Source organism: Mesoplodon mirus (assembly GCF_964341445.2).
Source record: "Mesoplodon mirus genome assembly, chromosome: 2".
In the NCBI taxonomy this organism is placed as follows: Eukaryota; Metazoa; Chordata; class Mammalia; order Artiodactyla; family Ziphiidae; genus Mesoplodon; species Mesoplodon mirus.
Window position 1 is genome coordinate 121,559,918 of NC_138977.1, and position 25,091 is coordinate 121,585,008.

At 49.4% G+C, this 25,091-nt stretch overlaps 1 protein-coding gene across 6 annotated transcripts; it reads right to left on the minus strand.

Annotated features, from left to right (window-relative positions):
- URB2 (URB2 ribosome biogenesis homolog) lies at positions 1-25,001 on the minus strand. 6 transcript variants are annotated; one of them, XR_014293221.1, is made up of 11 exons: positions 24,905-25,001; positions 22,913-23,051; positions 21,331-21,507; positions 16,289-19,604; positions 12,521-12,681; positions 10,831-10,941; positions 8,814-9,056; positions 6,132-6,219; positions 4,517-4,656; positions 1,616-1,791; positions 358-435 (listed from the first exon to the last, which is right to left on the minus strand). XR_014293221.1 is itself a non-coding variant. In XM_082611245.1 (10 exons), the coding sequence occupies exons 2-10, from the start codon at positions 23,036-23,038 to the stop codon at positions 238-240; spliced, it is 4,560 nt and encodes a 1,519-aa protein (XP_082467371.1). In that variant the 5' UTR covers positions 23,039-23,051; positions 24,905-25,001; the 3' UTR covers positions 1-237. The 6 variants fall into 6 exon arrangements, 5 of the variants coding, with proteins under 5 accessions (XP_082467371.1, XP_082467372.1, XP_082467373.1 ...); XM_082611245.1 differs by lacking the exon at positions 1,616-1,791 and having other exon boundaries at positions 1-435; XM_082611246.1 differs by lacking the exon at positions 1,616-1,791 and having other exon boundaries at positions 1-435; positions 24,838-25,001.
- Positions 25,002-25,091: the final 90 nt, after the last annotated feature.

A 25,091-nucleotide genomic window follows, 5' to 3' on the forward strand; every position in this document is an offset into this window, starting at 1 on the left:
GGAGATCTGGCAAATTTTATTGAATTCAGGATCTATTTTCAGGATTCTATTGCAATACTTACTGCATAAAAAAAATGTTAAGAAATAGTGTGAAAAAATAACTGTAAAATGCAATACATATTATACAAACTCCAAAGGATTTTCCACGTGTTTCAATGCCGCGAATTCAAGCATCTGAAGTCCTGCATCCTCCAGCTCTCTTGGACCTGGGGCCACGGCTGCACGTCCGTGCGCAGCTTAGACGGTGTATCTTCTCTCTCCCTCGTGCTTTGCCTTGTGGTACTTCACGTAATCACTGTGCAGCTCCTTAAAGACGTCTCGCACCCCCGGCTGCAGCGAGGCCCGCAGGAACTGGATGTCGGACTCGATGCACAGGTCCAGGATGAGGTAGATGCCCTCCTGCAGGAGGTCTTTCACCGCCGGATACAAGGTGACCTGGGAGAGGGGGACACACTTCTCTGTGAGCACAAACAGGCAGGTGCCAGACCCTTGAGGCTCTGACGAGGGATTCCAGCTTCTGCCACCAACTTGAGAAAAGACATTTCTTTTAAAATGCCATTTTGCATGTAAGTTAAACAACTGACTATTCATAAACTTTTAAGTTTATATTTGGGGGAAACAGAGGCCAACTCAAGCAAACAAAAACCTGAGATGGAGTAAAACATTACAAAATCACAGGGGTAGCTTTGCTATTCAGTGAATGATGCCTCCGCACTTACCAGAGGCATTTAAAAACTTGAATCTTTAGATTTAAAAAATCTTATGGTAGCACCTCCCTGGTGGCACAGTGGTTTAGAACCCGCCTGCCAATGCAGGGGACACAAGTTCGAGCCCTGGTCCAGGAAGATTCCACATGCTGCGGAGCAACTAAGCCCGTGCGCCACAACTACTGAGCCTGTACTCTAGAGCCCACGAGCCACAAGTACTGAGCCCAAGTGCCACAACTACTGAGCCCACATGCCACAACTACTGAAGCCCGCATGCCTAGAGCCTGTACTGCGTAACAAGAGAAGCCACCACAACAAGAAGCCCGCACACCGCAATGAAGGGTAGCCCCCGCTCACCGCAACTAGAGAAAGCCCCTGCGCAGCAACAAAGACCCAACACAGCCTAAATAAATAAATAAATAAATTCATGGGGAAAAAAAATCTTACAGTAAGAGCCACCTGAACACTGTGTCATATTTTTCCTCGTGGCCAATCACGTTGGAAGCTCTACTAACTATGGGATGAGGGCAGCAATGTTGCCACCTCCCCTCAGAGCAGGGCAGGTAGGCAGTGGCTCTGACGCTCTCCAATCGGATCCCTGATAGATCCCGTCAAATGGCTCAGGGTCAGACGTGACTTATAATTACCACTTCATAGATATTTTTACTTCTTTCAACAATAACACAATGGGCCCTAAGTCCCTAACTGCCCCAGAATGGTTTAATCGGTCCCTGTGTCCAAAGATGCAAGCCTTCCTAAAAATCTGGGTTAACCAAAATCTGGGCCACAGCAGGAGGAGTGGCAGCCCAGCTCTGGCGTGGCTACATCGGCTACTGGCACAAACTTTCCAGATCAGAGATTCAGGCTGGTATGTGGACAAAGAGGCCAGGACAGCAGGCACTACTTACCCTGCCAGAGCTGTCCAGGCTTCAGCCGGACCTGGGCAGGGCAGAGTCTGCCCACTGCAGCAGCTGCAGCCAGAAAGCAGCAGCAAGGTTCCGGCTGACAGGCCTGGGGTGTGGCCAGTTCTTCACTAGCATCCTGATGACCTAGGAGTTCATGCCTCTCTGCAGACATGCAGCTTCTAGAGAGGATACATTTTATTAACTAGGAGAAGCATGATTCACCAAGGCAACCTCCAGGAGACAGAGTCCTAAAGAGGCAATTTGTTTCTGCCCCTAAGATGATGCTGTTGTTCACAGATATGGTTATTTTCACACCATAGCTCAAAAAGCATTTGACAGATGATCATCTTAATTAAATTTTACTGTTTTATAGATGATAAGAATATTCAAGGGCCACAGGAGGAATGGGCTGTCTGTGATTCCATACTAAGGTATTAGGAAGGGAAAGAAAAAACGGACAAACTGAAAACAGAAGAAGTCCTTAACCTCACTGGCTGGGTGAGGGCTTGCTCATTCATTCACTGAATCACCACTCACTAAACATATAGTTCCATTTCCAAAGGCAAAAAGAGACGCAGTAATTTCCCCAGTGGCAGGACTGAGGTCTGAACTGGGCATCTGAGTCCAGATGTCACAGCCCTTTAGCTGGTGTGTCTCCTTTTGAAGTACAGCCCGGAGCATGGGGAGCGGGCAACGGGACAGCAAGGCGGGTGGGTGGTATCAGGACAACACAACCCCTCCGCATCTTTACGTATAGACAGCTTATTTGGAAAACAGGGGGAAAAAGTCAATTTCTACAACGTTACGGTCACTGGCCAACGAATGGAAACATTTCTAAGTTAACCTAAAAGGACCTTAGACCAGGGGAGTAGTGCAAACTATTTACTCTAAGCTATTGATATAGAGGGAGAGTTGTAAATCTGATCTACGGGTAAAAGAGAAGATAAAAGTGACCGTAACTTCCCTGACACGTCTCCAGGGTGACACATCTCTGCACAGAAGGAACAAGGTCTGGAGGAGCGGCTGCCCCTCCTGCCCGAGGCCGTCTCACTGTCATCGGCCCCAACCACCGAAAGACCTTTACCTACGCCGCCCGCTGCTGAAACACTTGCCATCTAGCCTGTAATTAAACTTCAACATGTCTTCCTGGTCTAGAAAGATTTATGGCTCTCTCAGTAGAAGCCTCTAATACATATGGAATACCTTCTTCATTCCCGATTTTAAAAACAAATAAGAGTTAAAAACGTAGACTGTCCTGCCAGTGGATTCTGGGATGCAACAGCCTCAGATAATTCCCAATGCCTTTGGCCTTCAAGATTAAAATTAAAAAATAACAGATAAGCATAAATTAGACACGAATAATGAGGCTGGCAAACCAGAGACTTTTCATAAAGTAAATCTCAGAAGAATAGTCAGTGACTTCAGGGTTCAAATCACAGCCTCCGCTCTTGGTCCTTGGGTAAGTGATATTGCTGTGTCTCATTTTGTTCTTCAGTGAAACAAAAAATCATGCCAGCTCGGACTTCCCTGGTGGCGCAGTGGTTAAGAATCCGCCTGCCAATGCAGGGGACATGGGTTCGAGCCCCGGTCCGGGAAGATCCCACATGCTGTGGAGCAACTAAGCCCGTGCGCCACAACTACTGAGCCTGTATGCCACAACTACTGAAGCCCGTGTACCTAGAGCCTGTGCTCCACAGCAAGAGAAGCCACCACGAGAAGCCCACGCACTGCAGTGAAGAGTAGTCCCCGTTCACCACAACTAGAGAAAGCCTGTGCACAGCAAAGACCCAACCAGCCATAAATAAATTAAATTTATTAAAAAAAAATCATGCCAGCTCATAGTCCAGCAAAAGCTCACACATTACTGACCTGACTGCTTGGGAAACAACAAGATTTTATAAAAATGTTAAATAATTATAAGGAAACCAACCCCCAAGCCCATATCTCATTCAAAGGATGACCTGCAGGGGCCCTTGTATGCGGCCCCAGCTCCTACACACCCGCCCCCCGACCCGGCCAACCGTCTGCCCACGTGACGGGCATCTCCACTGGCTAAGGGATTGGGGCCGGGGCTGTGGAAACAACCTGAAGCGGAGTCAGGATGGAAGCTGAGGCCACACCAGGCTTTCTAAGGAAGCCCATTCAGACGACCCTCCCTTGAGAAACGCCAGCACCTCTAATGGAACACATTTAACCAGTGGCTCACCACTATTCTTACGAGATTTACAAAGGGGGGTATTCTATTGAGAGCAAGATAAATGATGTAACTGTATATCTCTACCTGCACAGGAGGTAGATAATACACCTGAACACACTACTTTAAGAGTGTGACATTCCATTTAAACAAGTAAGACATGAAGTCTTGTAACGAACTTACTACACAGGTCACGCGGGGTCTTGTAGAATTGTGAAAATAGTACACTGACACTCCGAAGTGAGATCACTGTTGAAGAATGAATGAATTATCCGGAATACTAAGGCCAAAAGTCAGATTAATTGGGACCAGAGCGTTTAATCCAGTTGAACAAGTCTACCGGGATCTCCCCCAGGCCATCCGCCTGAGCGTCGGAGAGTGGCCCCACGAGCCCCTGCACTGAGGGACCCCGGGACCCCTCTTTCTGCCTCCTGCTCTTGGACCGGGGTAACATTTCACCTCCCTCATGACCCCAGAGACTGAGCAAAACAGGCCCAGGGTTTGTGCCAGTGCAAGAAGAGACCTACTGGTGGCTGAGAGCCCCCACGACCCAGGCACCGCCAGCGCCCTGCACCTTCGTGCAGCCTGCACGGGGACCCTGCAGGGGCTACAGCACACGCGGGACAGCCGCCACCACACAGGACCGCCAGGCCCCACGGGTCGCTGGCCACACAGCTGGGGGACCCTGCGACCGAGGACTGTGGGCTTACCTTCTGCGCCTCCATCACATACTGGGCCACCATAAAGGGGGAAAACACCCTGAACTCCTCGGCCCGCAGTGCCATGTGGCTGTACATCCTTTCCACGAGGCGGGCGCACTCCAGAACCACTGGCAGGTCCTCTGCGCTTCCTACAGAAGCAAAGAGTTTCCAAACCGATTAGCTCAAAAGCCGTGCGTTTTACCTCTTCCAATTTTACACTTTCAACATAGCCCCAATTATTCAAACCTTCCGTTATTTTTTTCCCCCAGACTCTTTCATTGGCTCAATTTGAAGACAGAATTAGGGAGACAGGATGTGTCCAAATATTGATCTACATTACAGAAGGAAGGGCACTTACAATCCTCAACAGTCCATGGTTTTTTTAAGGGTCGGACCAGAATAACCAAGATTTTAGGGTGAAATCTAGGATTGCTATTGTATTTAGAAAGGAAAATATGATTCTAAAGATAAGATGGCCTAGTTATGTCTTTGCCTCGTTAAGTTTCAGAAATCATCTAGGATTTCTCCTTTATAGACAGGTATGAGACTCAACTATCATTACTATAGCTCTTGCTGCTTCCCAGGTTTATTTCTGACTCCTAGTTCCTCCCACCCTAAAGTGCCAGGATCATCCAGGCCTTAACACACGCCTCTCCCAGGGATTCTAACAGCCTGAAGTATCCCCGCAACCCAGGTTACATGCGCCCCGGCCCCCTCCAGCCAGGCCGTCAAAGCAGCTGGGGAGGGACCCCAACTCAGCAAAGCAACCTCCCCGGTTTTCACTCAGCATAGTAATACACCGTTTTTAAAAAATTCTAGAAAATGCAAACAAGCCTACGGTGACAAAAAACACATCAGTGGCTCCCTGGGGCTGGGGCTGGACCCCAAGAGGGCTCTTTCGGGGATGATGCAAATGCTCTGTGTTTTGACTGTTGGGGGTGCTTCCCCGCACAAATTTACCCATCAGAACTCATTAAAGTATATACTTTAAACAGATGCAGTTTGTTACACATATGTTAGGCGTCAATGAACTTGACTTTTGGAATGCACAGTATAATATGCAAATTTCTAAATAATGAGACTCTCCCGCGAATTAGAAATTTAGCAAGAATCAACAAACCTCCAGGCTGGAAAACAAGCTGTACACATAATTTATGTGATTGTCATATGGCAGCTTGCTTCACTGGTAAACAAACACAACCTTGCTGAGATGCAGCAGGAACAGTGAGCTGCAGGAACTCTGCCCCCGTATACGATGAGCAATACGCTGGCTCTACCACTGCCTGTTCCTCCTTAATCTCCCCATTAAACTATGAGCTCTGTAAGGGCAAGAATGGAATTGTAGACGCTTTTATATCCCCAGTAAATGACAGTAAATATTTCCTGAATCTAGATACTTTTTTTTCTCCAGAAAAGAACTATTTCAATTAGGGGATGCCAAATGCATTCACTGCTGTGGATATATTTAAAAAATGTCACAGTCTGAAATTTTTTAAATTGTTTTACGTGTTCATTTGATGAACACTCAACTGTGTGGTTTTATCTTCCGTAACATGTGTGGCCAGAGACACCTGTAAAATAAACACATTTGAAATCTGTATCTGATACTGTTACTCTGAATTACCTTTGTCTTTCTGCCGCCCTTCGCGTATAACTGAACACACCAATCTATGAAAACAGTTCAAGAAAGAAGGGATGGCTTTCAGCATTACCTGCAATGATAGAAAAAAGAATATGAAAACATGTAGGCAACTGTTTATGTCAAGAGCTACTTTAAAGGAGTTCATATTTATTTCCTTCTTAACCGTATCTATCAGGACACTCAAAACAGTGTGGCAACTCCTCTTTGCCAGGATTTTCTAGGGAAATGCTCACCCTACTCACTTAACTCTTTTACATCCGTTTTCATGGTTCGGGGTGGGGCTTCCATGCTGCATAACTTTAGGAATCTAATGAAGCAATCCTAGTTTAGAATTTGCTGAATCTGTCTTTTACTCTGTTAATGGTGCATTCTGGAAATGGGTAGAAATAAATAACAAAACGTACAGTAGCCAGTGTATTCAAGTATAATTGCCACTAGAGAAAAAGATTACATAAAGCAAATCCATTTAAAATGAGAAACAAAACTTCTCATTTTTTAGCAATGAAAAGGTCTGGCTGAGACTTTATCTTGAAAAATGATATGAAAGTTATAAAACAGGCTTCTTTTTTTTTTTTTTTTTTGCGGTACGCGGGCCTCTCACTGTCGTGGCCTCTCCCGTTGCGGAGCACAGGCTCCAGACACACAGGCTCAGCGACCATGGCTCACAGGCCCAGCCGCTCCGCGGCATGTGGGATCCTCCCGGACCGGGGCACGAACCCGTGTCCCCTGCATCGGTAGGCGGACTCTCAACCACTGTGCCATCAGGGAAGCCCAAACAGGCTTCTTTTACACTCAACCATTCTCAGATCATGATCAAAGCAATGCCCTGTCCAATAAGGCAGCCCATGAGCCACATGTGGCCACTGAAATGTTAATTAATTAAAGTTAAAATTCAGTTCCTAGTCATACAATTCCACATTTTACGTAGTCAAGACACGTGTGGCCAACGGTTCCTGTGCTGGGTGGTGCAGATACGGAACATGCCTGGCCCAGGAGAAGTTCTACTGGGCGGCACTGCTCTAAGGCTTAGGGTGAACGAGGAGTGAATCAAGTGTTGGGACTCTTTTCTTTGGTATAGTTTATCCAAGCAAAGCCTGGAGAGCATAACACCACATTCTTTATGTCAAGTTATCAGCTTCAGCAACATGTTCAGAAAGAGGTCATTTTTGCCAAAGTATTCCAGGGCGTCATCACAATTCCAGAGGCCCCGTCTTCCTCCTCTGCTATCACAGTGATTAAATGCACACAAATCCAGGGCCAGCCCATCTGAGTTCACAACCTGGCTTAATATGCAATCCCGGACAGAACACTGAACCTTTCTGTGCCTATTTCCTCATTTGCAAAGTGAGGATAATAACAGGTTGTCGTGAGGGTTAAATAAGTTAAAACATGTCAAGAGCTCAGAATGGCACCAGCTGCGGATCGCCCTGCCGGGGACCCTGGCTGGCTTCACTCTGTGCTGCTCCCTTCACATTTACCCAAGCCGATTCCAGCCGGGGGCCCGTATCAACCCCCATCCACCGCCCACACGGCCCAACGCGTGGGCCCCGCTCCCGAGTCTGCCCCGCGGGCAGTGAGTGTGAGCTGCCGTCGTAAGTCACATCCTTCTTTACTGCAATACCATGTCATTATCCTTATCAATTCTCTCCTTTCATTAAATGGTCTAATTCTGCTCAATGGTCATTCCTCACTGGTTTTTGCAGGAGATGCACACAGTTTTCCGTCACTTTCATCAACTGCATGAAATCCTGAATCTTTTGCAAGATCTGCGGTGTCAGTTTATAATTGATTGGTATTGCATTTACATTCTACGGTCACACAAAAATCTAAGAATCAGCAGAGATCTAACAACAAAGAACCTCACAAGATAGGCAGGGCCGAAGGCGATTCTTAAGTGGGGAGGACATTGGATGGAATGCTTAGTTTACCAGAGAATAAATTTTTTAAAAAACTGCACTGCTGGCAGGTCTCCAACCTTAGAACGTTAAAACACTTAAAAATATTTGAACGTGCCTATGTATATGTGTATCTGTCCTATTTATAAGTTCCCACGCTTCACACGTCTAGCAGAGGCACAAATGAACACGTGCCAAGGAAATCCAGTCTTGTAGCTAAAATTCAGACTCAGCTGGGTGACACTGGTCAAATCATTCAGCAGCTCTGAGCGTCAGTTTCTCTACCAATGAAATGGGATTGCCGCCGACTACACAGACTTGCTGTAGGGGTGAAGAGACACACAGCAAACGTTCAATAAATGGTGGCTAAACTGGAATCTTTTCTATGGGGCATTTGCTCCTAGTCTTATTTTATTTAAAAAGCAGCACACTGTAAAACCGGAACTCAGGATGGCTCACTCCCTATATGCAACTGAATTATAAACCCGAGAAGAGATCTAAGCCAGTGAGTGACATTTAAATATATGATCTGCAAAAACAGAATAATTTCTAATGGGCTTCCAGAAACACCCAGTACACAGGTATGTTCAAAGTGTCAGATCCAACACAACCTGATGTGAAGGTCACATACTTCTATACTTGAGAAACCACCTGGGCCCTAGAAATTACTTGAAGCCAAAAGTTTGTTTCGCAAATCATTGTTTTTCCCACACCGCTGCTCTTCTGAAGGATGTGTTTCCCTGCCCAGCAGGCGCCCTGCCCTCCTCACCTTCGGGTGACACTGCAGGATTGAGAAGAGCACGTTGTGGACCCGCGGGAAGATGCGCCCATACTCGGGGGGCCTCAGGGCATCCAAGGGCACGGCCAGCAGGACACCGAAGGCCAGGCCAACGTGGTGTGGGTTGCTGATGGTCCCCTCCCCCTGCCTCAGCAGCGCAGCCAGGACGTCCAAGACGGGCCCGACCAGTGCCGGCGCTACGGGCTGTTCCCGACAAGCCTCTCGGGTCTGCAGCTACAGAGCGAGGAACGAGGGACAGAAGATGAAGGCGATTCTCCAGAGAAACAGCCCCAAACCCAAAATGACAGAGGGAAGAACGTCCAGACTCCAAAATGACCTGAGTGGTCACTGGACAGTTCAAAGAGACAAGGAGACCAGTGTTCAACCCCCTGGGGGGGCACCTACTAGGGACATTGCCGTCTTGGTCCACACCCTCTGACAGATGCGCCTACCATGAAGAGAAGTAATTTCTCATAGAAGAGTTGATTCATCTACTTTCTCAGAATAAAAAAACTTCACATCACACACGTAACAATATTCTCCCAAAAAGATCCTTGGTTCTAAAATGTCTATAATTCTACTCCATTTGTTACATTTCATAAAGAACAGCTCTAGTTCAAGACATTCAATTATTGTTCTAAAGAATAAAGAGAAGAGACTGAAGTTGAGGGGTGGCCCGAAGTCTTACCTGGGTACCCTGGGCGAGCCCACCTGTGACAGCCCTCCTCACACGGCCAGCTGTAAACAGCACCCCAGCTGAGGCCGTCTGGGGCCTCTCACAGTGATCATCTATTCTGGGTGCCCTGGCTGTGCTGACGCTGTGCTATCCCCTTTAGAGCGACCTAAACGCCTAGCCTGGTGTTTATATCCACGTGGCCCTACTATGCGCTCGGCCAACACTGACCAGGCACTGCTCTGGGCCCTATTCCCCCCTCCCCACCCTTCCTCCTGATGTTCCCCCTACACACCTAAGTACAAATGGGCTTCGTCCACTAATGCAGATTCCCAGGGAAACAACAAAGCAACAAAACAAAAGATCAGAGAAGAAAGCAGTGTCTATTCTCTAGACCCTTTTGCCCTGAGAATATGCTAACCCAAGGCAATGCTCTCACGTAGCACAAGCTATAATCAGGGTTGATAATGATGGTCAAATAGGCACTGCTCTTCCGAACCCAAGTCTGGGAATACTGACACCAGACTTTTTTTTTTTTGTGGTATGCAGGCCTCTAACTGCTGTGGCCTCTCCCATTGTGGAGCACAGGCTCCAGACGTGCAGACTCAGCGGCCATGGCTCACGGGCCCAGCCGCTCTGCGGCATATGGGATCTTCCCGGACTGGGGCACGAACCCGTGTCGCCTGCATCGGCAGGCGGACTCTCAACCACTGCGCCACCAGGGAAGACCCCCCACCCTTTTTTTTTGACACCAGACTCTTTTGAGGGCAGGAACACAGACAGTGCCCACCGGAACCAGGCTTTTGTTCTAATGAAACAAAAAGTCACGTGACCACTGTGTATGTGCACACGTGCCAAAATTTAACGTCTGCATGGGATTAACAATCGTCTATCTGCAACGTTACTATCCTAGACCCATTTTTTTTCTCACTGAATCGTCACTTAAACACACATATTCCTACACGTGAATGAATGCACTAAACTGCCCGCAGAATTTCATGTGGACACAGAGAGGCCCGGGACTCCTTCTCCTGGCACCTAATTTAAATGGAAGCCTGCTGTGGGCACCACGTTTCTTCCATTACGGACCACGAATGCTTTCTGACACCCAAGGGCCTTCATATCACATCTACTGATGACACTACGTGTGCAGCCAGACAGAGGTGCTGCCTGGACACCCAGACAGAACAGCAATGTGGTTACAGCCGTCTTCAGGACACGGCCCCCGGAAACACACTCTGCATAATCAAACCAGAGCGTGACAGAAGCAGAAGTGCTGCCCCGTCTGCACGTGAAAGGCAGGGGCAGGGGGACGCACAACCCAGAGGTACTCACCATTAGAGCCACGACCATCTGTGGGCACGCACGCCAGAACAAACTGGCCTTCTCGCCACCAAATGGGCAGTTCAAGAGCAACTTGACCAACGTCACAGCCGACAAAACAGCCTAGGGGACAAGGGAAAACACTCAACAGCGAGAGGAACCAGCTGTCTCGGGAAGCCCAGCTCGGGAAGCAGGCTGGTCACTGGTGCTGCGACAAAGCAGAGCCCGTTAGAGCCCCGTGCTGGGGCAGGGACGAGGCCCAGCTTGGGACAAGTCCCGAGGGTGGTGCCCTTCACGTCACCTGCGGGAAGAAATGAGCAAGGTGAGCAGACCGCGGCAAAGGAGGGGCCTTCTCTGTAGTGTCTCACTAAGCCGAACACGTAAATGTGCCAGGATGGTGAAACACAAGAGGCCACAGCGATCTAATCAGAGGCCCATCTTGTCAAGGTGGCATCGCAAGAGGAGGATGCTGTAACTCACCCGTGAGAACCGCACGTGCGTAGGGGTGAAAGGAAACACGGACAACGTGCAACAATTAGACCGGGTGCCGGGATGACAGGTGACGGTTTCCGACCATGGCAAGGGAGGGGAAGGGACTCAGTGACCCGTGCTGGGCATCTCTCAGCATCCGCTTCATCCACCGGCCCCTTCCTCCTGCCCCTAACGCTGCAGAGCCCACACCACGAAATCCTGGCTTCTGCCCTTTGCTCCCTCTGACCACACCCCCCCACCCTCAGCCGGAGCTCCGTGAGCTCCGTGAGCTCCGTGTGTCTCCCAACCGAGGGTCTGCTGGCTGGCGCCCCCATCCCCCCATCTCCTGGCACTCACCTGCGCTTGCGCTGTGCACGCACTACCCCCTCCCTGTCCACCCAAAGCCTCTCCACCTCTGACCTCAGCTCAGCCTCACCTCCTCCACGACTCTCCTCTGACCATCTGATGGCTTACGTAGAAGTTTATGGTTCGTCTCCCCTGGCTTGCTGAAGGGAAGCCCAGAGGCCTTCTCGAAGCTGAGCCCATCGTGCTGCACACGCACAGTGAAAACTTCCAGAGGCAGGAGGGTGGCAGCAGAGATGGGCCTCGTGCTCACAGAGAAGATGTGAGTCCTCCCTGCTGCCCCCAATCTGCCCTCTCCAGCTCTCCTCCCACCCAAAGCAAAACCCAGCTCCTGGGTGCCGATATTTACCAGCAATCAAGAAGCCACGCATATGGCAGAGAAAGCTCAGAACCAAAAGGCCTGGGCCGCTACCCTGGGCCCAGACAGTGAGCTCCCAGCCTTCCTCCACCTGTGCAAGCAGGGACAGCCTCTGGCCGGTCCGGCATTCAAGGCCGTTCAGGGGACCAAACTGGAGCACATCAGCTCTGCACAGAGGCTCCCAGACACACAGGCCGAGTGACAGTGAGGGGCTTCGTTAGCAACTACCAAACAGACTAGGAGGCTAAGGACCAAAGGGCAGCTCGTCACCCTGAAAGAGCCTCAAATGGGACCCAGGCTATGTGACCAAACCAAGTAAAATCAGAAGTACGATGTGAGAGGTCTCACACAATGGATGTGAATGTAACTTTTTACGTGTCAGTATACGAGTACGGATTGATTTTGCACGTTTGTTTAGTTTCAGCGCTGACACCGCATGGCAAGTAACTTTTCCCATTGAAGCCCGTATCACTTACGTGCTGCCACGCAAGAGAGAAAGGAGCAACCCACCTGCAGATCTGCTCTCCACATGTTACTGACGTCCAGTCCCTGGAGGATACTCTGCAGCGCCATCCGGAAGTCCTCTGTCGTCCCAACCTCTAACATTTGGGTGAACAAGGCTACCAAATGAGGCTCTATCTCCTCAACTACCTGAACCGGAATCGCAGGATCTGCAAGGAAAACAAAACTGCTCTGATAGACAAGGGGCAGGTGAAATGGTGTGCAGCTGCTAAAGGTCAGCATCTCAGGGACGCAGAAATGGTGATGGTGCAGGTCAAAACTGCAGGGCACATTCACAGCATGACACCACCCTCTCACACCCAGCACCTGTGCCCTGCCCATGGCACCTGTGCCCTGCCTGCGGTACCTGTACCCTGCCCATGGCACCCGTGCCCTGCACCCAGCACCTGTGCCCTGCCAACGGCACCTGTGCCCCGCCCACAGCACCTGTGCCCCGCACCCAGCCCGGAGAAAAGCCCGAGAGAATGAGGAGGAGGACAACGATGTCTATCAGGGCTTATCTCTGGACCATGGGAGACAGGTGACTGGCACTTTCTTTATACTCTTTTTCTACTTTGCTTATATTCTTTTATAAAATCAATAGGGGCACAGGGGTGGGGTGGTGCTTTTACACAGATGGGGATGTTCAAGAGATGGAAAGAACCCCAAGCTTGCGGGGACTGCCCGCTGCAGTCACCCAGCTGTTCCCACTTAATGCAGGACAGCCTTCTGAAGTAAGCCCAGTGTCCCCAGGTTTCATCAGAGAGCCCACGGTTAGGGAGTTCAAGTCCCTTTACAATCTGACTCCAGAGTAACTTTCCAGCCCCGTTCCAGCCAGCAGACTATCCCACACTGCAGAAAACACTCCTACGCCCCAGTCTTTGCTTACGGGGGGCGGGCGGGACCAAGGTTTCGAGAGAGAACATCTAGGTCCAAGTGTTCCACAAACTGTAAGATCCTGGATGCAGGACCTCTCTGGGCCTCAACTCCCTCATCCATGAAATGGGTAGAACAGCACCAACTCCTGTGGTTGACAAATCAAAGAAAGGGCACCACAGACTCCCAGCCCTGGAAAGCTGAGCGTCAGCACTGCCACCTTACCCGCCCTCCCTCCACCCACCTCCCATGGCCGAAGCCTCGCCTGCCTGCACAATCCACCGTTCTGGTCATTTCAGAGCCTTTCCTCACCCTGTGACTCAGGTAACTTGTGTGAATGTCTGTTTACTAAATTAGACAAGTCCAAATCAACAGCTCATTCATCTCCAGAGGAGGACGCAGTTCCACATATACACGAAGCGCTTTTAAAACTGATGGGTTCTTATAACTGAACTGAGGCAGCTGATTCTCCTGTCAGAGAGCATTTCTTACAAATGCTCATTCTTCTGAGCTGAAACCTACCTGCATCACCCCCGAGGACCCAGGTGGTCACCTTAACCCTCCCTCTCCCAGCCCAAAGCCTTGGGCCACTCCCCCCTTGGCCTTTGCTCCAGACCTCCCACCACCCTGGTCCCTTCTCTAGGCCCAGTCTAGCAGCTCAGGTGCCTGAGGCCTGGGCCCTGGGGCAGTGCTCAGGCCTGCGGTCTGGGGGAGCAGTGGGGTGGCTGGCCTCACCCCCGACCGTGGCTCTGCCCCCAAAGTCAAAGGTACCACCAGTCCAAGGACACACAGTTAGGACTCAGGGGCCACCTGCACTGCAGGGATCAAGGCGGACACTGCATTCTGTCTAACGAACGGGCAGGGGGGTCAGAGCTTCGGACCACCGGGGGCCATATCTCAGGACGTTCGTTTAGAATGCTCTAACCAGTGTTAACAGAGGACTGAATTTCAGCCCCCGTTACGAAGGTGACGCCATTCCCTAAGACAGCAGCTGACAGGGTGAGACAGAACACGTGAGACCGAAGCCTTTCAGTCAATCCACAACCAGGGCTGATCAGAAAGGGGGGCAGCAGAGTGTCCTTCGGGCTACAGCACCCCAGCCCTGGCCTTGGCCCAGGCGGCCTTGCTTCCTACAGGAGCCCAGTGAACACCTGTGTGTGCTGTGATGGCTGGGCTAGGCTGGCAGACTCCCCAGCCCCACCTCAGAGGACTATCCTAACTAGCCTCCACCTCAGTACCAACCAGACAAGAATAAAATGGACCCACGCCAACTGGGAACAGTGCCACCTTGATGAGCTCAAGTTAGGGACGGACCCTAGCCTGCTAACCTCTGACCTCGGGGGCAGCAGGTAGTGACTGTCCTGCTGGAGAGAATGAAGATGCCAGCTGGGTTTTCAGTCCTGATGAGCTGGCCTGCAAGGGTGACATCCGAGTACAACACTGCAATGACATCACAGGCTGAGCCTCTGTCCAATCAGCACCCACAGCCCCACGACGCCCCGTACCACTGACAACTGCAGGACGATGTCCTGCCCTCAAGGAACTTTATGAGGTTCCCTATAAGTTAAGTCACTCGGTGTTTTGAAAAGTTGGCAGATTTTCAAAACTACAATGAGATATCATCTCACACCAGTCAGAATGGCCATCATCAAGAAATCTAGAAACAATAAATGCTGGAGAGGGTGTGGAGAAAAGGGAACCCTCTTGCACTGCTGGTGGGAATGTGAATTGGTACAGCCGCTATGGAGAACAGTATGGAGGTTCCTTAAAAGACTACAAATAGAACTACCATATGACCCAGCAATCCCACTACTAGGCATATACCCTGAGAAAACCATAATTCAAAAAGAGACATGTACCAAAATGTTCGTTGCAGCTCTATTCACAATAGCCCGAAGCTGGAAACAACCTAAGTGTCCATCATCGGATGAATGGATAAAGAAGATGTGGCACATATATACAATGGAATATTACTCAGCCATAAAAAGAAACGAAACTGAGCTCTTTGTAATGAGGTGGATAGACCTAGAGTCTGTCATACAGAGTGAAGTAAGTCAGAAAGAGAAAGACAAATACCGTATGCTAACACATATATACGGAATTTAAAAAAAAAATGTCATGAAGAACCTAGGGGTAAAACGGGAATAAAGACACAGACCTACTTGAGAATGGACTTGAGGATATGGGGAGGGGGAAGGGTAAGCTGTGACAAAGCGAAAGAGAGGCATGGACATATATACACTACCAAACGTAAGGTAGATAGCTAGTGGGAAGCAGCCGCAGAGCACAGGGAGATCAGCTCGGTGCTTTGTGACCGCCTGGAGGGGTGGGATGGGGAGGGTGGGAGGGAGGGAGATGCATGAGGGAAGGGATGTGGGAACAGATGTATATGTATGACTGATTCACTTTGTTATAAAGCAGAAACTAATGAAAAAAAAAAAAAAAAGAAAAGTTGGCAGATTTTATCTTTCTGAAGTCCACTGATGGCGCTGAAGACCTGATACTGAAGGGCCTACGAATAAAGATGAAACTATCTATGTTGACCTCTGGGGCCAGGACAGAAAAAGGCTAAAACAGAGAGGAGTGGTTCAAAACTATAAACTAGAACAATCTCCAAAATAAGTGACAAACTGAAGTGCAAAACAATATACCCAGAAGGCTGCTGTTTGTCTAAAAAGCAGGTAAAACAACTGTGAAGGTAACTGCTTACAGGTGCAGAGAAGGCAGACGCCGGAAACGAATTCCGGGGAGGGAGAGTTTCTCCCAGCTCATCGTGTGGTACCTTCGGAAATGCAGACCTGCTCCAAAAAGGAGAGGGGGAGCAACTCACCTGGCTGCCGCTTAGCGACCTCTCACCAAAAGCTCTACAGTACAGAACTAGCTCAAGAGAAAACGTCTCACCTGCAAGGACTTTTCTCACAGATTGAAACACGGAGGTAAACACAGACTCCTTCTGGGGGTGCAGTTCTGGGGCTAACAAGAACAGAGTCAAAAACTGCACAGCTGCCTGGAGAGATGGGGTGTCTCCTGCTAGAGCCGGGAACTCCGACAGGATCTGAGAGTAGACAGCCTGGTAGAGGGCGGCATGGGGCAGCAGCATGTGGGCCTTCCCTCCGGGAACTTCCGTCCTGCCATGCCCGGAGCACAGGGCCACCTCGGCCTCCAAGAGCGAGGCGACCGACGAGAGGATGAGGGGCTGGAGGCGGGGGCCCTGGGTCCCGCAGAGCTGGAGCACAGCCCCCGCCTGCAGCACGGCCGCCTGCAACAGCTCGCGCGGTGCTTCCAGGGCCTCGTGCTGCTTCTGCTCCTTGACCAAAGGCCCCAGCACTTGGCACAGCTTGGTTAAGGACACCAGAAGGAGCTGCTGGCCCAGAGGTGTCTGATCTTCCCACCGTCTGCCTGGAGTTGCTTCAGGGCGCGGTTGGGACCTTGAGAGGAATGCGAGGATTTTCCCAAAATTGAGCCCCGGGCTGAGCTTCCTCTGGAGGAGCATCTGCAGCGGCTGTTCTAAGAACGTCCCCACCACCTGGAGGAATTCCAGCCAAGAGGGGTCATCTACATCCACAAGAAACCTCCTACTGGCTTTGAACAAGGAGGTCAGCGTGATCTCAAAGATGTCGCTAACGTACATGACCCTGAGCACCGACTGGGCGCTCTTCCCTCTCTGCAGGTAACCGAGAAGCCGGTAGCACGTCATCAAGAACCTGAGGGTCAGCGAGGGTGAGCAAGAACTGCCCAGCATGGTGCTGGCCAGGGACAGCAGCAGGAGAACACAATGCACATGGTAGGGGGGCGGGAGGCTGTCCAGCTGCAGAGCAGAAAGAACCTCCAAAAGCCGAAGAATGCTCTCCAGCTGCTCTCCTTCCAGCTGGACGAGGGAGTCCCCCCCGGCCAAGGAGAGGAAGTTTTGGGCGATTCCTCCCCTTGGCTCTACACCTTCAGATCCGACCTCTGGAAATCTGCTTTCCCCGTGAGCCACGACCACATCATCCCCTTCAAAAAGCCAGGGCAGCTGCTGGCGGAGAAGCGCAGGGCCCCTCTGGGCGCCAGCACACAGGATGCCGGCGCAGCTCGTGGTCACACGCAGTAAGAGCGCAGAGTGGAGGGACTGCATTTCGGGGAGGACAGGGCTGTGCAGGACAGCCTTCGATATTTCTTCAAGTGTGATGTCTGGCTCCTCCGCCGCCGGGCCTTCCTGGGCTTTGCTCATTGGCAAAGTTCTCAGCAGGACGCCGGCCAGGTACCGCAGGTCGTCTGGACAAAGATAGGATGCTAAGATCGTGAGATTGGACACGACCAAGTGCCAGTGGGCGACGGGGTAGGTGAGCGCACTCACTGTCCCCACCTGGCCGTCCCAGGAGGCCGTCGTCCCCCGGGTCAGGCTCGCTCTCCCGGAGCCCAGGATGTAGGCGGCATCGCGCCTCAGAGCGAGGAGGGCTTCTTCAGACTGGACGCTCACTTGCAGCAAGGTGTTTCTCATCCTCTGCAGGTGGAGCTGCTCCAAGCAGTACCTGCCGAGGGAGTCGGACTGAGCCGCAAACTCCTCTATCTCCTTCCACTGCCTGGCCTCCACGCCCGGGAGCAGCGGGGGGAGGCTCGAGGTCTCCAGGGTGGTGCCCGCGAGGGCCCCGGGCTCAGAGCGATACAGTTCGCAGCTCAAGCCCAGCACGGTGTCCACCTGGGCCCAGGTGTGGGCAAGCAGGAGCGCAGAGTCACTGACCCTCTGTCGCCAGGGCTCGGGCACCGAGGGCTGGGGCTTGCAGAGGAGGTCCAGCAGGGGCTTCACGAGGCCCCGCAGCGTCTCGTCCATGGTGCGCCGTGTGCGCCTGACCACGGGCAGGGGCGAGTCGCCATCCAGGCTCCGCGCGTGGACCATGACGCAGTGCAGCAGTGAGCTCAGTGACAGGGACTTCAGGGCCATGTCCATGTCACCCCGCAAATCAGGCAGGACCAGAGACTGGAACCTCTCCAGGATGAGGGCCCAGGCGTCCAGGACCTGGTTCGGGGGCAGATCCGAGAGGCACTCGCGGAGCACAGCAGCGGGGCCCGCAGACAGCACGGGCAGTCTGAGCGCCTCGGCCGCGGGGCGACAGATCACCTCCAGCACCTCCTTGAACAGCCGGGGCACCTGCCGGAGCTTGGCGAACGTCTGGAAGAGCGTGTGGATCAGCGCCTCCTGGGCTTTCTGGGTCCGCAACTCTGTGACTTCTGCATCGATCCAAGCTGAAGCCAACAGGTCATCCAGGTCTGGCTCCAGAATCAAATGATTCAGAGACAGCAAAACCTTCAGGCAGCGGAACCAGGCTGGCACAGGGGCCTGCGGATGGTTTAGCAGCATCTCGGCCAGACGGCGGTAAAAGTGGAACTGAGTCTCCCCGTGGCGAATTCGGTCAGTGGCAATGTTGTAGATGGTACTACCGGCCACTGAATTTAGCAGCTGTTCCAAGGCCAGGAGTTCCATGGTCCAATCAGACGCAGACAGGGCCTGCAGCTGCTCCTCTCGCAGGTGGGAAATCCTTAAGCAACCAAACAGCCGAGGGAGCACCTTGAAGCAGAGCAGCCGGTTCCCCTCCTTGAGGTAAGAATCTACAAAGAGCTTGTACAGCAAGGCCACGGAGTTGGCCACCACAGCAGCCTGAAGGGACGGTTCACAGTAGCCGGCATCCACCAGCCTGGCCATCACGGTGCCCAGGGGCGCTAGGAGATTCTTCATGGCCCCCATCTTCGTGTCACCTTGCTGCTGGTCCAAGAGCTCCTCTTTGTAGGAAGGGAGCAGCTCGGCCTGAAAAGCTCCACCTCGAAGCACGGTCTCAATCTGACTCCTAATGTCCCGGCTTAGCGCCGGCCGCAGCTGGCCCTGGCCAGCCTGGGTCCATGTGCCTGCCAAGAGTAAGTGTCTCAGGACCAGGCAGGGCTGGAGCAAGTGTGTGGTCACCTCCCCAAAGGCGCGTCTCGGGTTGACCTGCTGCCGCTGAATCGAGAGGTAAAGGCCGAGGGTCAGGTGAAGAACCTCGAACAACTGGGGCATCACGGCTCCCGGCTGCCTACAGGCTGACCAGCACAGCTGGCTCAGCAGGTCGACCGTCAGCTCCTGCCTGGCTGTGTACATGACAGCAAGGGCGGGCGTCGAGAGGATACCCTGGCAGCAGCTCAGCACAACACAGATGCTCCTCTGAGATCCCAAGAGAGCGAACTCAGCCATCCTCTCATTGATGATCTGAGCATTAAGAAAGAAAGAAAACTCATCACTGACCCTAAACCCACACGTACACACAAAAAATACAACACAATCAGTGAACTCACTCCTTGCCCTCATCTGAATGAGAAAGAAATGCCCAGATTCACACATTTAAATTGAACTTGGCATTTCCTTAGCGCACCAAAGGAAGGCAGAGGACCTGTCTTAACTCCTACACACATCCATCTCCTACCAGTATAAACTTGGGAGGGGCTCAGTGCCTTTGTAAATTTGCTGTCCCTTTTTAAAGAGCAGAGTTTTATAAGGCTTAAACTCCAAAGATTTCACTTTTTCTTAGATCCTAAACCTATAATTCAACTTAGATGCTACAGGTAGATGGACAGTGGCCTTGGGTTATGATCCTGTGGTCCAAAACACATTTTTATAATCAGTCATACTGTTTGTATTTAAAAAGCCAAAGCAAAAGGCATTCTTAAAAGAGGTAAATAAACGCTGCCAGCTACTACTTAACATACAGCAAAGCCACAGTCTATTGCTTCCAAAATTCTGAAATTCACAAACACCAGAAATGATGAGGGCCAGACAGGTTCCAAAGTTCACTTATAGGCTAAGTGACTTGCTCCCAGCCTTACGGCATCTGAGAATCAAATTTATCCTAGGTGTTAAGTTAGCAGTAGCCCAAGGACACAGGTGTGTTTATTTCCATCCGAGTAACTGCTGGCTCTGGAAAAGCCGAAACAAAGATATCACATACTTAAATGCCAGCACACTTACTACAGTGATCTCCAAATTTTTCTGATTATACAACTTTTTCCACACTTATACCTGATAAGGTTATAAATTATATGTATGCACTATAGTACTAGTATCTTATATAATTATAAAGCATACATAGAAATTAAAGTGACTTTTTAAAAAACATATAGAGATGTAAGATTTTCTTCCCACACTCCCAAAGAACCATTCAGAATAACCCACTTTGGTGACCACTGGTCTATCATTTTAAAAAGTGACATAATTTAGAGCATAATTTCAAGAACCACTAAAGCCTATGAACCATCAGGCATCAACCATTTAATTCTTCTGTTCCCAGCCTCTACTGCTTTTCTCCTCCTGCCCACACGCTCGTGTGGGTGAGGCTGCAGCACAGAGCGCAGGCTCTGCCATCAGACAGATGGAGGTTCAAATCCCAGTCCTGCCACGTACTTGTTGTGTGACTTTCGGCAGGTTACCTGGCCCACGCTCAGTGCTCATTATTCGTGCTTTTTATTGTCACCAGCTATTCTCACAGTATTTCAAAATACTCAGTATTGACAGTGAAGTTCAAAATCCCAACCTGAGACTTCAAAATCACTGAGTCAAAAACCTTTGAGGAAATTCTCATCCAGATTCTGGCCTTTGACCTTCCCCCAGTCCAGCAGAACGGTGAAAAAAAAAAGTCATAAAGTAGCATCATTTGCTGGCTACCTTTTCCAACTAAAAAGGTAATTAACCACTTTACGAAAAAGTTCTAAGCTTTTCATAATATAAAGTGCTTACCATGGTGTAGAGCATACGATATGCATTCAATAAATATCAGTCATTATTATAACTCTAAAAATACTATTTCTTTCTCCTCCCCTACTTTGATATTTTCTGTATTTTCATATAATTAACCATAAGACAAATAAGCCTCCAGCATTAACAGGAAATCAATTGAGATACATGCAACACTTATAGGATAACACAGGAAACTGTTAATTACCTTGATGAGGGAAATCTGAAGGTTAATTGTCTTTCCATTGTTGAGGAGATTCTGCAATTTTCTGCTATGTAGAATGTTATCCATATAGATCCAAAGCCTTTCAACAATGTCTTCCTTCAGTTCAAGTTTTTTCTTATAAAACGCAACCAATGACTGTCGTGCCCAATCAAGTAATACCTGAATTTGGAATATACTTTAAAAATAAACGAATTTCTTTACCAAGAAAGAAAGACACTGGACATTTATAGGGACATCCCATGCATAACCAAATACAATTGCCAGGGGGGGAAAACTCTCCTTTAAAACTTATCTTTGGTAACATTATATTACGTTTTGGTGTCTTAAAATATTTATTATTAAAGAATCAATCACAAAAACTAAGCGTGTCTTCATCTGGGGCCAATAAAAAGTTTCAAGAGAAACGGTTTCTTCTAACTAATTGCTTCTAAAATTTAGAAGTTAAAAGCACAACAACAATTGCTCAGAATGGCCACAAAAGGAGTGACACACAAAAGCAAAAATGCAGAGTCAGAAGACCAGGGTTTGTGTCCTGGCTTCTCGAGTTAACTGCAGCTTCATCCCTAAACCTATCTACCCTGTTCAGAAGACAGAGAGTCTTCTATGAAATGATTCACAAGTGCTGTATTAAAAGGAGGGCTGGACATAAACAGTTTCCATTATTGTGACGTGTTTCCTTATTCATGAACACAAGGAAAGGTGGTGAGGCTTCAGCTCAGGACACCAGAACTGTCAACAGCAGCATGAATAGTGACAGATGCTAAAAGGAAAAAAACTCTCTCTGGAGAAGGGTAGTGGAAACCTTGATGAAATTGCCTGCCACGGCTGCCAGGTCAAGCAGCCAAAATGATTCTCAGGTGCAGCCAGATTGAGAAACTACTCGCTCTGCTAGTGCTCTATATACTGGATCTCATCATTTCAATGGCTGTAATCCACCTGACACATTTTGTGCTGCTTAATACTAGCAAATGAGTGTCTAACTGCATGAGCTCATCGTCCTGGTGTCTCCATTGTATTAACTGTTTTTCTTAGTCAGGTAAGCTTGAGAAATGTTAACAAAGAGCTATGTCTTTCTCGGTTCCTAATCCCTTTCTAATCTATCGGTTTCTAATCTATTTCCCCTCAGTTTATTACAAATGCCAAAGCTTCTCTACTTCCAGCCTTCGACTCATCAAGTTCCAAAGACGTTTAAGAAAGCACCAACAAGAATTGCTTATGGAGCATCACTTAGGATTTACAAACAAATGAAGCTGCCAACAGACTCAGAACTTAACTTCTGTAACCTAAATCCTAATTTGCTCACTGATGCACATACTTAATTCGGAATATAAGCAATGTCTCCAAACATAAAGGAAATGCTGAGGTTTTGTAACAGAAAAACTTTGTTAATGTAATACCTAACTACATACTTTTTCTCACTGATAGGACTTTTAACTTTCTAACCATGTTTCCTTCCCCAACCTTTTCTCTAATCTTTTAAAATTTTAACTAAATGTCAATATGCAATTTACATAAGTGATCATTAGTTTAGGTTGTAGAAATGTAACTTTCACATTAAACTTACTTGTTCTTTATTTGGAAGAACACACTGATGGGAAATCCAAGCAAAGTGAGCTAGTTTTAGTTTATCTTCCCAGGAAGTTGTCTTGCTTTTAAGTTTTAGAGAAATGCCAGAATAAACAGCAGCCATTGCTGCGCTTTACCTACAATTTAAAGCAATGGAAAAAATTTATATTTTTTTAATATAAAGGACCAAAATATTAAGGTCAAACTTAATAGGCAGCAAAAAATGAACACTATGTACCTTATTGTCTACATAACTTATACTCCTTTAAAAATATTTTTCTAATGAATTAAACACTGTTGGGCAGAAGTTTATACATAAGATGCTTGAGTCCATGAGTTTCTTGGAGGAAATTCAAACAGAAGATGGATTACACACACACGTACAAGTATTCCTGCTGTGATCAAACATCACATCCTCAGAAGTCAGTGCGCAGGAATTCAATGGAACAAAACCCAGTGTTCAAATTACTTGTGAAAAGATTCGTTCACACATGGTTTTAGATTGAAAGAGCTGGTTCTGCAAAAATATTCTAATACATACTATAGAGTATATACTAGGACCCACCCCCACTGAACAGTTTAAAAAGATAAACAGGGTTTCCCTGGTGGCGCAGTGGTTGAGAATCTGCCTGCTAATGCAGCGGACACGGGTTCGAGCCCTGGTCTGGGAGGATCCCACAGGCCGCGGAGCAACTAGGCCCATGAGCCACAACTACTGAGCCTCCGCGTCTGGAGCCTGTGCTCCGCAACAAGAGAGGCCGCGATAGTGAGAGGCCCGCGCACCACGATGAAGAGTGGCCCACGCTTGCCACAACTAGAGAAAGCCCTTGCACAGAAACGAAGACCCAACACAGCAAAAATAAATAAATTAATTAATAAACTCCTACCCCCAACAACTTCTTAAAAAAAAAAAAAGATAAATAAGCAGTATTTGGAAACAGTAATATTTCTCCAAGTACAAAAGAAATACAGTATAAACCCAGTCCCAGCAGATACAATGTTTTTTCAGCTGCAACAGTAACTTCATAAACTTACCAACACACACTGCTTCTAAGACTCTATACGGAATATAGTTACACGATTAACGCTGGAAGAATACAATTACGAATAAAGAAGGAACACAAACATACCAACCACCTATAATCCTATAAAACTGAGGTAAATGTAGCTTTGAGTTTCCTAAAAGCCATAGTAAAAAGGGGAGAACATATCAGGTTAAGTCATTTTCATTACATAAAAGTAAACAAGTCAGTTCCTCAAGAGAGAAAGTTTTTCACGATACTTAACACTGAAATAAAACAAAATAGGACCGATGAAATACCGAGAAAAGATCGCAGCCCCGTGATTCCAATTTAAATACTGTCAAATCAAAACAATTTGCTATCCTGAGAACTGGATCGCTGGATTTTTAAAATCTAAGGGTTCTGAAAGCCTACAGACCTACCCTCAGAACTAATTCTCAATAGGGATTTTTACAGGGAATGAGCGAACATCGGATGAAAGACAGTTAGGTTCCGCACGGTACCCTTCACTCTATTGCAGAGGCCAGAACAGTCAAATGCTGTCAGTCTTCCTCTTTGTCAAAACGTCCAATATCCATTCAACAGCTACTAATTTAACTTCTAAATTCAATGTTATACACCCATCGCGACAGCGACAAAGTACTTTAAAAGTATCTGCAGAACTGGCTACAAAGGCGCCCTATACACCCTCCCGCATCTGTCAACCTTGGGCCCTCGGTGCGCGCAGCGATCCCTGCGACCGGGCGTGGAAAGCCCGGTGCGGACCGCAAAGCCGCGTCCGTCCTCGCGCGGCCACGCTAAACCCTGCGGAACAGAAGGAGGCGAGCAGCCAGGAGCGAGGCGAGAGGCCGCCGGAGGAGCAAGCCAGCGTGGGAGGGCCGTGCCCAGGTAGGGAGCTCACCTGGAGGTACCTGGTCACCTGGGAGGGACCGCGGGCGGGGCGGAGGGCCGGCTGGGAGGGGGCTCACCTGCAGGCCGCCCCCAGGTGAGGAATTCACGCAGACCCCGCCGTGAGGGGCGGCGGGCGGGGCGCAGGGCAGTCACCAGGTGGGGAGCTCTCCCGGCGGCCAGCCCCGGATGGGGACCGTGCGGGGACGAACGGCCGCAGCGGCGGCGGGACCGACTCCGGGGCCACCACGTGGGGGTTCGCCCTCC